The sequence below is a fragment of the Brassica napus genome, chromosome C5 (genome assembly GCF_020379485.1).
Source record: "Brassica napus cultivar Da-Ae chromosome C5, Da-Ae, whole genome shotgun sequence".
In the NCBI taxonomy this organism is placed as follows: domain Eukaryota; kingdom Viridiplantae; phylum Streptophyta; class Magnoliopsida; order Brassicales; family Brassicaceae; genus Brassica; species Brassica napus.
The window spans coordinates 24448237-24459811 of record NC_063448.1 but is presented as its reverse complement, the minus strand read 5'-3'; the positions used below and the strand labels follow the sequence as shown (position 1 = coordinate 24459811).

The following is an 11575-nucleotide window of genomic DNA, read 5'->3' as shown; positions in this document are numbered from 1 at the left end:
CTCGCCGACTTGTACCCTCCGGCGAACCAGCTTTCGCCGGCTTGTTTCCTTTTCATTTCCCTCTTTTGTAACTCGACTGAGCAATCTCTTGATCTAATAAAACGCCTTAGTTTTGACCCACCGACGAGTCCTCGTCTCCTTTCATTCACTGGTTTATCGACAGTTCTCGGTTCAAAACAAAGGTGACAGTTCTTTATTAATCTCTTAAGGAAAATAACTCAAAACCTTAAGCACTCAAAAACAACCTTTAAACTCTTAAGTCATGCAACATGTTTGCATCTACTTATATAAATATTTATAACTCGTAATCCTAATAGGTAATATATCTAGATAACTCCTAAACATATTCATAATTCCATAACTCTGTAGGATTATGATAAACTTGCAGCTCAAGTAACCTTCATCTTAATCCAACATTCTCTCCCTTAAGCTTGAAGTCTTCTATCAACACATCTTGAACTCCAATGAGATCTCTCATCTCTTTAAACTTGATTATTCCAAGTGCCTTTGTCAATATATCCAGCTTATGTTCATGTCCAGGAACATGCTCTACTTCTAATTTCTCATTCTCTACACATTACCTTATGAAATGATATCGAGTGTGAATGTATTTAGTTCTACCATAAAACACAGGGTTCCTTGTCAAAGCAATTTTCAACTGGTTATCAATCCCGATAACCACTTTCTCACTCGTATCTCCCATAACTTCGATGAGCAAATCTTGTATCCATATGGCTTGCCGAGCTGCTTCTGTTCCGGCCATGAACTCGGGTTCACATGAGGATAATGCCACTGTTTCTTATTTTTGTGAGCACTAAGTAATAGGACTATCACCGATGTAGAAACCATGTCAGGTGGTGCTCCTACCATCACCAGGATCAACATAATGACTGATGTCGCTGTATCCTATTATCTTCATTGGTTTTGAGTTGCTGCAATGAAACATTATGCCGTAAGAAGTAGTTGTACCCTGTAGATACCTTAAGCATTGCTTCATAGCTGCTCCATGTGACTCTCTTGGTGACTGCATGTACCTTCTCAAGACACCCATACTGTATGGTAAGTCTGGTCGTGTATGGAGCAAGTACCACAAACACCTGACGTTTCATCTATAAATCGTTGCCTTCAGGTTGTGTAACATAAACCGTTTCCTTTAACTCTCCATGAAAAAACACTGTCTTAGCGTCAAGGTGATGAATTTCCCATCCTCTCGAAGCTGCTAGACAGATAAGAAGTCGAATTGTTTCAATTCTGGCTACTGGTGCAAAGACTTCATCAAAGTCTATGCCATATTGTTGCTTATACCCTTTTCTTCCTAAAGCTTTGGTGAGAATGTCTGCCTTTTGTTCTGCTCCCGGAACATGAAGAACATCAACTTGTTCGTTCTCAATGCATTCTCGGATAAAGTGATAGTGCTTGTGTATGTGTTTGCTGCGGCCATGGAAGACTGGATTCTTTGTGAGTGCTATAGCTGATTTGTTGTCGAGGCGTATGACTACTTTCTGACTCGGCTTCTCGGTGATCTATTCCAAAAGTTCCTGAGGCCATATGGCTTGTTTCGCTGCTTCGGTTGCAGCCATAAACTCAGCCTCGCATGATGATAGAGCTACAGTCTCTTGTTTCTGAGAACACCAAGTAATTGGGCAATCATTCAAGCAAAATATATGACCTATGGTGCTTCTACCGTCGTCATCATCTATGTTATGGCTTGAATCACTATAACCTTTAATCTCAGTCGTGCTAGCTTTCTTGTAGACGAGGCCTAGCTTCGTTGTTCCTTTCATGTACCCCAAGACCTGCTTTATAGCTGCGCCGTGAGAGTTTTTAGGATCATGCATATATCGTGATAGCAAACCGACGCTGAAGGCAAGATCAGGACGCGTGTGGAGTAGGTAACGCAAGCAACCTATCTTTCGCCGGTAGTCTTTGGCGTCAATTCTTTCTTCCTTCTCTGCCCTCGAGAGCTTCAGACAAAACTCCATTGGTGTTTGAACAGAATTACACTCCTCCATTCCTGTTTCACATAGGATCTTCTTGGCATATCTCTCCTGCGACAGAGTTATAACACCCTCCTCTTGACATACTTTGATACCGAGGTAGTAAGTTAACAACCCGAGATCACTCATCTCAAAGTTGTTTGACATCTCCTTCTTAAACTCAAGTATTTTTGCTGTTGAAGAACCTGTAACTAATAGGTCGTCGACGTATACTGCAACAAGCAAACGATGCCCACTCTCTGTCTTGCGATACAAGGAAGGCTCTTTTGAGCATTTTTTGAAGTTGAGTTTCTCAAGGACCTTGTTGAGCTTCTCATTCCATGCTCTTGGAGCTTGTCTCAGACCATACAAAGCTTTGTTAAGCTTGTATACCTTCTCTTCGTGCTCTGCGACTTCAAATCCTTCGGGTTGGCTTACATATACAACTTCTTTCAAGTCTCCATGAAGGAAAGCTGTTTTTACATCCAAATGGTGGATTTCCCATTCGTTAGAGGCTGCAAGGCTAATAAGAAATCTGACCGTCTCTATCCGAGCAACTGGCACGAAGACTTCCTCAAAATCAATGCCATGTCGTTGAATGTAGCCTTTAGCCACTAATCTCGATTTATACTTGTTGATACTGCCATCAGCGTTCTACTTTATCTTGAAAATCCACTTTAGACCTATTGGTTTTACTCCTGGAGGCAAGTCGACGAGATCCCATGTGCCGTTCTTTACGATCGACTTGATTTCTTCCTCACACGCGTCACGCCATACCTTTTCCTCCATTGCTTCATTAAAGTCCCACGGTTCTTCATCTAGTAGCAACAGAAGACGCTCTCCTTCTTCTTCAGGAAGGTAGATGTAGTCATCAAGATAGCCAGGTGTTTTTCTGATTCGTGTTGACCGGCGACGAGGAGCTTCTGTTTCTTCATCGTCGTCTGATTGTTGCTCGAGATCCTCTTCGATTGTGTCTTCTTCTTCACGTTTGTCATCTTCTTCGCTAACTGTAGCAATGCCTGATCCATCTGTGATGTCTTGATTCTCATATCCTTTGAGCACAACTTTGAACATTCCCGACTTCTCGACTTCACCACAATTGGTTTTATTCCACTCCCATGCTCGATCTTCATCAAAGATGACGTCTCTGCTTACCACTACTCTCTGTAGCGTCGGATCAAAGAGTCTGTAAGCCTTAGAACCAGGCTCAGTTCCAAGGTGCACAAGAGTACAAGACCTATTATCGAGTTTCTTTAGGTTTGCTGCCTTTGTTTTAGCATAAGCGACGCATCCAAATACTCGAAGATGAGTGACATTCGGCTTTCTTCCTTTGAAAGCTTCATATGGAGTTTGTAGTGTCAAGGTCTTTGTTGCGATGCGATTGATCAAATAAGTTAAATGTCTCACAGCTTCCCCCCACAGATAATTTGGTACCTCCATATGCTTTAAGATACTCCTTGTCATCTCTAACAAGGTTCTGTTACGCCTTTCAACTACTCCGTTCTGTTGTGGCGTGTAGGGAGCGGTTAAGTGGCGTTGTATTCCTGATAACTCGCAGAAGCTTTGAAACTCCTTGCTTGTGAACTCTCCTCCTCTGTCTGTCTTAAGTGTTTTGATTGTTGTACCGGTTTCTTGCTCCACTATTGACTTGAACCGTTTGAATCTCTCGAATGCTTCTCCTTTTTCTCTTAAAAGAATAGACCACATATAGCGTGAATGGTCGTCTATCAGAACGAATATGTATTTGTTTCTTCCTCCTGTAGGTGGTGTTATTGTCCCGCAGAGATCACCGTGTATTAGTTCCAAAGATTTAGATGCACGATAGGAGGTAGAAACCGGAAAGTATTGCCTTGTTTGCTTCGCACGCAAGCATGCTTCACACACCTCTTTCTCGACTTTTAACTCAGGAAGTCCGATCACTAGTTCCTTTCCTATCATTACTTTCAAGACGTTGACACCAAGATGACCTAGTCGTGAATGCCAACGTGATGAAACTCTCTGCGCTTGGAGTTGTAGACACTTTTGTTCTTCGACTTCCATTACTACCTTGTATAAGCGGTTCCTTGATCTTGAAGCTTTCACAACTAAGTTCCCGTCTTTGTCATGAACCGTAAGAGTGTTCTCTCTCATCCTTACATCGCAACCTGATTCTGTGGCTTGCCCAAGACTTATGATGTTACTCTTTAGCGCTGGTATGTAGTAGACATCGGCAAGGTTCTTCTTCTTCCCGTCTTGACTGATAAAACAAATAGATCCTTTCCCTTTGATGTCTATTCTCGAGTCATCTCCGAATCTGACCTTCCCGGAGATTGTTTTATCAATGTTATTGAAATAGCTCATATTACCAGTCATATGGTTGTTTGCCCCGTTGTCTAAGTACCATATTTTTTCTCCATCCTTACTAGATTCGAACTCTTTAGGCTTCACGTTTCGTTCATTCAGATAAACTATCTCATGCATCACGAGTCCTTCGGCTTCTTGGGTGTCATCTCCGTCTTTACCCTCGATAGTTTCTTGTAACTTGAGTAGTCTATCAGGACACATCGCAGCAAAGTGTCCTAGTTTGTCGCATCGGTAACACGTGACCCTTGAGGGGTCTCTACTTTCCCAATATGATGATCTTCCTCGTCCTCTTCCTCTATTATAGTACCGGCCTCCTCGACCATGTCCTCTATATCCTCCGTCTCGATGTTGAGGTTCAGAGTTGCTGTACATAAGCTTACTCTGATCATCTTGTGTTTCTTCTTCTTCTTGTGTAGCTATACGCTCCTCGTATGCTTTCAAGCGACCTACGACATCTTCGAAGTTTGCGGTATTCAAGTCTAGTAGTTGCTCGAGAGAGGCAACTATGTGAATGAACTTCTTGCGTGGTATTCCTTGTAGAAACTTCTTAACAAGTTTCGACTCATTCATACTTTCTCCTAGCGCGGTAGATTTTGATGAAATCTCTGATAACTTGCCCACGAAGTCATCAATTTTATCGGTTTCTTTCATCTTTAGCCGATCGAACTCAGTCATGAGGGTTTGTAGCCTCGCCTCTCGAACTCTACTGGCTCCTACATGACGGTTCTTGATCGCATCCCACACATTCTTTGCGGTATCAAGTTCCCCAACTTGTAGGATCATAGTCTTCGGAATCGATTGGAAAAGAAGAGCTGTCGCCATATCATTCTTATCACCTTGGGTCGATTCTGTCTCGACTACCTCCCACACCTTATGAACTCTCAATAACATCTTCATCTGTATCGCCCATACGGTATAGTTTGTTGTTGTTAACATATGACACTTTATGGAGGAAGAACCTCCTTCCTTCTTGGTCGTTGCCACCACTAAGTCTCCCATGATTCTTGATCAACTCTTGATCAAAGGATTTTGGCTCTGATACAAATATAAGTCTAAAGATTGTATGAACTCGATATAAAGAAACTCTTCTTTATTAGCTTAAGAATCACTCAAAGCTTAAGCACACAAAACACACAATCTCTAAAACTCTCGCAAAGGTATGCAACCCTCTTGTAACTCTTTATATAGAGACTATATTTCCTAAACTCATTAGGAACACATATTTCTTTTTTTCTCTAATCCTATACTCATTAGGATTGGTGTAACTTAACTCCTAAGTTATCTTTATGTTTATCTCCAACATAAGCAACATGTGGTTGGAGTGAGCATTCCCCAAGCCGCTAATCTGGAGCGCGTTGGTAGCATGTCATTGACAGCAACCCACATATGGAAAGCATGTTTAGGCGTATTGCCTTTAAACCATACCGCATTGTACCAATTACGATTTGGTTGTCTTTCTCTGATCGTGTTCCATATTTTGGATGAGGAGAAAGACTGAAACTTCACCCCCTCAATGGTCCAAGAATAGAAATCTGAGTCAAGTGTACCTGAAGGAACAGGAATTGTTGTCAGATAAGCATGGAGAGCTACTGCTTCGTCGGATCTAGGCGCTGGCAGATTCCATAAGTCGTCTGTGGTAGCCTCGGAGACCGTAGCTTGAAGAGGTATCCGTAGAGCACGGGGTCCTGAAGGTCCTAGAGCATCAATTAGAGCTCCCAACGGTGTCCATTGATCAAACCAGAAACTAGCTGATCTTCCATTTTGAACCGTGCATACAATAAATGGCCTCGCAAGTTGCCTAAGCTTGAGAATCGACTTCCAATGCCATGAATCTCTAGTATGGCCAGTTAACTCCCAGAAACTTTGACAGTTTAGAAGGATCTGGAAGAACGGCCAAAATTACCAACAAGATATGGTTGTGCTAGGTTGGCAAATTATGGTGGGAAGATTAATGTTTTATGGGATAAGTGTGCAAGTTCTTTTAGTTCGAAAAAGAAGGTTTGGTGTGCTGAGATTGCACTTGAAACACGCAACAAACATGAGGTTTATTGGAAAAGTGGGTGGTGCAATGTTGTGCTTACATTCTCCAACCCAATTTTTTTATAAGACTTTGATTGTTGCTAATGTTTGATAAGCTGATCATACTCACGTACAAGTATAATATTAGAAAAGAACAAATGGTGTGGACAAAAGAGGATTCAAATGAGGCTGATGAGGTGGTCAGTTCGAGTCAAGAGCCATTGGACAGAGGAGAGACTCTTAGCTGTTACAAACTAGTGCAGTGAGTATGATCGAACAAGCGACCTGACATGATAACATCATTGCGTTCTCAATATGATTAATCTGTTTTTTTTTCTCTTGGGGTTAAATTATGGATATTAAGAACATCATTATCCTAGAGATCCCTTAAGCGTCTCTTAATAAATTTTTAATATTATTTAAGTAGTAAATTTTGTTAAGAGACTTAGTTAAAAACTTTTAACTTTTATGTACTCCATTGCAAGTTTCTTATTTAAAGGTTCTTAAAAAAATTGTTAAAGTTGCAAGATTAAACACAAACAAGGTCTGTGCAAAGATTTATCCAGACAAATCGTGGTCTACTAACAAGCCGAAGTTATATTATAACATCAGAACCAGACTCTGAGGAGAGACTACTACTCTGCCTTGTATCTCTTCTCTAGTTCCTCCAAATGCTCAAGGTCTTTGTTGTACTTGCAGATGTGATGAATACACCTGTCAGTGAATATGAGAGAATATAAGTCAATTCAACTATATAAGTGTGAGGCGTGTGATAGTTGCTGATGTATGTACCAGTAGAGAAGGATCCCAGCCGCACACAGAACCACATTCCTCTGAGCCTTGTAGATCTGCCACACAAGTAAAACTTGCAAGTTTACTGAACCGAGACAAGAGAAGCCACAAACAACAGATTGAATATCCCTAAGGTTCGATTTATTACAAACGTGCAATCAACTAACAAAAGGTTCAGATCGATATTTCAAGAACAGAGGCAGCTAGAGAGGCAGCTAGAGCGGGATATATGTAATTATTACCTTCCACATGGGAAACACAGTTTCTCCACCCTTTTTGACGTTGGACAAGTACATCAATACAGTGGCGATCCGATGACCACCAAGCTGTTGGTTTACTTGGTCGTGAAAGAAGTCAAAATGCGGTTCATATTTTTGGCCATTCTCGTAGTGCAGTATTTGCATGGATTGTCCATTTTCTGATAGACAAAACAGGTAAAAAGAAGAAGAAAAAGAGATGAGTTACCTTTCTGCTACTAGAGAGAAAGTAAGAAACGATATTAAAAAATTATGAATATGCCTCAAACAATACCCTCGGGAAGAAAAGTCCAAGCAGCAAGTTTTGCCTCGACAGTAGCAACTATATCATCCTGCACCGACAATAATCAGTGAGAATCACAGAAAACCTATAGAATAACCAGATTTGCATTCAAGCTACTTTGTCTAACAGCAGAAGAAGAGCATCCTATAGAGTGTTATTTGGGGGTATTAGTAACAGAGAACTAGTCTGCCCAGTTGGTGAAGTAAGCTAGCCAAATAGAATGCATACAAAATCAAGATTTAACCTCAGAAAGAAAAACATGATAAATATAACTGATTGCACGAAACAAAACCAGATTTATAACCACAGCTTCTTCTTCTAACAGGTCATTTAGAAAACTTTACAGAACAGAAGCTCACCTGTCTTTTGGAAAGAAACATTCCAGAACTTGTGCGTACTTCACTCGCTACGCTCTCCCCTGAATCATTATCAGCAACAATTGACTTCTCAAGCTTCCCTTTCGCCTTGAAAAAAACAAAGTATCTGAATTCAGTCACACAGTCTCATAACATTCCATGATCAATCACTAAGTTCTCAAACAAACAAGGCAATAATCAAGAAGATGATTGATTGATTGATAGTACCAATAATCAAGCACTCCCGGCTCGAAACCCTAACTACAAAGACCATATCGATCACCAGCAGGAAAGAGTGAGAAATTAAACGATCAAAGATGGATAGAGAGAGGCGATTACCGAGGAGTTGAAACCCTGCGAAGGCGACGATGGAGGCGGCAGGCTGGAGTATGAGCGAGACGACCGACACGATGCATTTCTTCAGAAGCATAGGGTAAGGGAGAGTCAAGATGACGGCGATTGCGAAGAGAAGCCGAAAAAGGAGAGGAATCGGGAGAGAGACGGAGAGAAGCCGAAAGCGTTGAAACACCAAACCTCTCCTCCCCCACTCATTTTTGGACACATGCCCCACAAGAGACGTACCTTGCTTCCCTTGATTAAGAGACGTATCTTCTTATTAATATATTTTTCATTTTATTTTTAATCCCAATTAGGCTAAGATACACCATTGGGATAATGATGCTCTAACGTTGCTTAGAGGTTTCTCTTATAAATGATATGTTTTCTCCTCTTCTGGGTGACGCTCTCTATTTTGTCCTCTGCTTAATTAAAACGCACCAATACGCAAAACACTAAGAAAACAAACTCTGGTCCCTAAAATTACATGAAACTGTTAGCTGATGTTCTCGAGTCAGGCTGAGTTGTTGTAGGAACCACGAGTGGTCTCTGCAACATCCTGACGTGTGCTTGTCTCCGGCTCTTGCTCCTTGACATCCAAGTTTACACCTTCCAGTGACCGGACTGTCGAAAATCGATTCTACAAGAACAACGAGGAACATTTCAATCCATTACGGACCTGGCACAAAAAGAGGCGAGATTTTTTTGTAAATTTACCTTGAGAGCACTATTTTCAGCAACAAACTCTTCGTATTGGCTTCTAAGCTTGTTAATTTCTGCTCTAAGACTTGCGTTTTCTCCATTCAACACATCTGCTCGTTGCGCTAACTCGTCACATTCCGCCTTAACATGCAAATAAAGAAAAAAAAAAGCTATAGATCATTTCATATGTATGGCCTTTGATGCTAGAGCAGTTTTGAGTATTACCTGTTTACGCAGCCTAGATCTACGAGCAGACTCCCTATTTGATTCCTTCCGTCTCTGTCGCTTAAGCTCTCTCTCGTCCTAATTCACAAAGCAATTAAACACGCCGCTTGAATAACCGTAAAAGGGTACATAAGTTACACACAGACCTGTACCCATGTTTGTGATTGGGAACCATCTACTACAACTCCAGGAACTGTTGTCCCATGACCGCTCCAGTAATCCATTCCCATGTTTAGATTTGTTTGTGGAGCTGGAACACCTGTAGCCGACACTGGCGTGACTGGGACAATTTGGTTCACCGGTTGATTACTTCCATTACGAGGTGGTCCCTGAGCAGAATCTGAAGCTGTTTCACCTGTTGAAGGTAAGCATCTTTGAACATTTAGGTCTATATCACATCATAAGAGCTGAGTTAAAGATAGACTAACAAACCATCCTTCCCGTTGTGTCTAGATCCAGAGTCCTACAAACGTTTGCAAAGCTAATCAGTAACATCATCATGCTCACAAACTGAAACGATTTAGCGGGTTGCTAGAAACTTACATTTTGTGAATTTGCATCACTTCCTTCACTTGTACCATCAGAACCGCTCTCAGCACTGTAAAAACCAAACAAAAAACTGCCAGTTTCAGCAAATATATAATACAATGACATTACAATCATGAAGTGACATGCCTTTTAGAACAAGCTCCATTAGCTGATGCTCCTGAGTTTTTTCCAGCCTCATTCTTCTTTCCTATAATCATATTCAAACTTCCCAAGCTTCCTTTTGATCTTTTGATTGGTAACTTCTCCTTCGCCTCAGCTTGTTTACCATCACCTTCCACACCGCTTCCAGTATTTCCCTGAGAATCCAAAAGACATTCCTCGATCAAAATCCCATTCGAATTGACACAGAGCCTTATTAAGAAAATGGATAACTCACTGAAGCTTCAGCCATTCCATTAGGAGAAGGCATTGTATAGGGACTATATGGATAAGATCCCTGTTGCAGCACGGAAACAAAACGTTTAACAGAAATAACATAAACATTCACTAACTTGAACACATAACCAAAAGATCTAAAAAGCGGAGCAGTACCGGAGGTAATGAAGGGTGAGCGTACAAGCCACCTGGAGGATACATGGCCACATATGGATGAGGCGGTGTTCCATAAGGAGGCATCATATGCTACAAAAAGAAGAAAGAAAAAAAAAAATAGAACATTTTCATTAGTCAGCACAATGGTTATGGAGAGCCTAACGAAATACTTATGTTTAGCTTGATGAAACCTACACAAGCAAGTATGCAAATATCAACATAAGCCCTCGAAGTTTACCTGAACACCCCACATATAAGGGTGAGGTTGGGGACTTGATGCTACATAACCATGAGGCGGCGGCATAGGAGAATAAGCCTGTTAAACAAGAAACATAAAAATGAGCCACATAACACCCAAAATGCAGACAAAGAAACAAGGAATCTCTTTCTAGACCTGGAAACCAGACCAATCAGGAGTGGCCACAGCAGAAGAAGGTTCCTACAAACACAGAAACACCAAAGCATGAACACTAACAAACACTTTTGGTAGAATCCATCCATAGATAACAAAATGCAAACCTGTGAAGTAACAGGAGCAGAAGAAGGTGGTGGAGGGGTCTTGGGTTCGTTCTCTTCACCAGATTTGTCCACCTCGCTACTACCCATTATCACGTTGTTCACACTAGACGAGAAGGAGCTCTGCTTATAAGTTTAAACATAACAAACCCACCAATCAGTTATTATCTCCAAATGACGCATTGAACAGTAAAGCTCCTAAGCAGATTCACTGACCTAACCCAGGATCTAAAAAGATCACATTATTATCTCAGGATGCAAACAAAAAACTTAGCTTTCCGTTAAACAATGGGGGAGAAGAGCTAATAACACAAATTTCAAATATTTTATATACTAAAGGCAAAGCTTTTAAGAAACGGTAAAAGAGAAGAGCTACATGGAATCCAGTTTTGAAACTCAGAATCTAATCGAATCAGAAAAATACCTGAAGAAGATCGGTAATGTTGGAGCAATCTGAGGAAACCCAGAGATGCGAAATAAATCAGTGAGTTTCGAATTTGCAGAAATTGGAGTGGGAGGATTGATTGACCTTTGTTGTGTTTCTGATGGGGAAGAGGAGGAACAAAACAAGGATAATATTTTATTCAAAGCCCAAATTGTTTTCTTATTTATGAAATTAATCCCGTATTTTTACTACTGTTTTTTATGTGGAGTGTTTAAAAAGATGGAAAGACGAGAATATTATGAGGA

At 41.0% G+C, this 11575-nt stretch overlaps 3 protein-coding genes across 5 annotated transcripts; all 3 read right to left on the bottom strand.

Moving 5' to 3' along the window:
* Positions 1-400: 400 nt before the first annotated feature.
* LOC106441648 lies at positions 401-1051 on the bottom strand. Its single transcript, XM_013883442.1, has 3 exons — positions 868-1051; positions 622-792; positions 401-570 (listed from the first exon to the last, which is right to left on the bottom strand). The coding sequence occupies exons 1-3, from the start codon at positions 1049-1051 to the stop codon at positions 401-403; spliced, it is 525 nt and encodes a 174-aa protein (XP_013738896.1).
* Positions 1052-6792: 5741 nt separating this feature from the next.
* Positions 6793-8578, bottom strand: LOC125575263 (probable prolyl 4-hydroxylase 7). Of its 3 annotated transcripts, none has more exons than XM_048759090.1 (6): positions 8366-8578; positions 8030-8127; positions 7662-7719; positions 7373-7548; positions 7131-7186; positions 6793-7052 (listed from the first exon to the last, which is right to left on the bottom strand). In XM_048759090.1, exons 1-6 carry the CDS (start codon positions 8454-8456, stop codon positions 6974-6976), a joined length of 558 nt encoding a protein of 185 aa, XP_048615047.1. In that variant the 5' UTR covers positions 8457-8578; the 3' UTR covers positions 6793-6973. The 3 variants fall into 3 exon arrangements, with proteins under 3 accessions (XP_048615047.1, XP_048615048.1, XP_048615049.1); XM_048759091.1 differs by having other exon boundaries at positions 8030-8134; positions 8366-8501; XM_048759092.1 differs by lacking the exon at positions 8366-8578 and adding an exon at positions 8255-8270 and having other exon boundaries at positions 8030-8134.
* Positions 8579-8636: 58 nt separating this feature from the next.
* LOC106437484 (bZIP transcription factor 68-like) lies at positions 8637-11569 on the bottom strand. Its single transcript, XM_013878376.3, has 13 exons — positions 11310-11569; positions 10889-11008; positions 10764-10808; positions 10608-10685; positions 10370-10459; positions 10215-10274; positions 9965-10134; positions 9833-9887; positions 9722-9752; positions 9436-9644; positions 9290-9367; positions 9080-9205; positions 8637-9002 (listed from the first exon to the last, which is right to left on the bottom strand). The coding sequence occupies exons 2-13, from the start codon at positions 10973-10975 to the stop codon at positions 8877-8879; spliced, it is 1155 nt and encodes a 384-aa protein (XP_013733830.1). The 5' UTR covers positions 10976-11008; positions 11310-11569; the 3' UTR covers positions 8637-8876.
* Positions 11570-11575: the final 6 nt, after the last annotated feature.

Bases quoted from the DNA above. Each gene is read 5' to 3' on its own strand.
- LOC106441648 (XM_013883442.1), bottom strand. From the start codon at position 1,051: ATGGGTGTCTTGAGAAGGTACATGCAGTCACCAAGAGAGTCACATGGA. The intron at 793-867 runs GTAGGAGCACCA...AATAAGAAACAG, and splicing joins TTATGTTGATCCTGGTGATG to TGGCATTATCCTCATGTGAA. The intron at 571-621 runs GTAGAACTAAAT...GGTAATGTGTAG, and splicing joins AAGGAACCCTGTGTTTTATG to AGAATGAGAAATTAGAAGTA.
- LOC125575263 (XM_048759090.1), bottom strand. From the start codon at position 8,456: ATGCTTCTGAAGAAATGCATCGTGTCGGTCGTCTCGCTCATACTCCAG. The intron at 7,549-7,661 runs GTATTGTTTGAG...TTTGTCTATCAG, and splicing joins TTGGACTTTTCTTCCCGAGG to AAAATGGACAATCCATGCAA. The intron at 7,053-7,130 runs GTACATACATCA...ATTCACTGACAG, and splicing joins GCTGGGATCCTTCTCTACTG to GTGTATTCATCACATCTGCA.
- LOC106437484 (XM_013878376.3), bottom strand. From the start codon at position 10,975: ATGGGTAGTAGCGAGGTGGACAAATCTGGTGAAGAGAACGAACCCAAG. The intron at 9,888-9,964 runs GCATGTCACTTC...TGGTTTTTACAG, and splicing joins AATGGAGCTTGTTCTAAAAG to TGCTGAGAGCGGTTCTGATG. The intron at 9,003-9,079 runs GTAAATTTACAA...TTGTTCTTGTAG, and splicing joins CTGAAAATAGTGCTCTCAAG to AATCGATTTTCGACAGTCCG.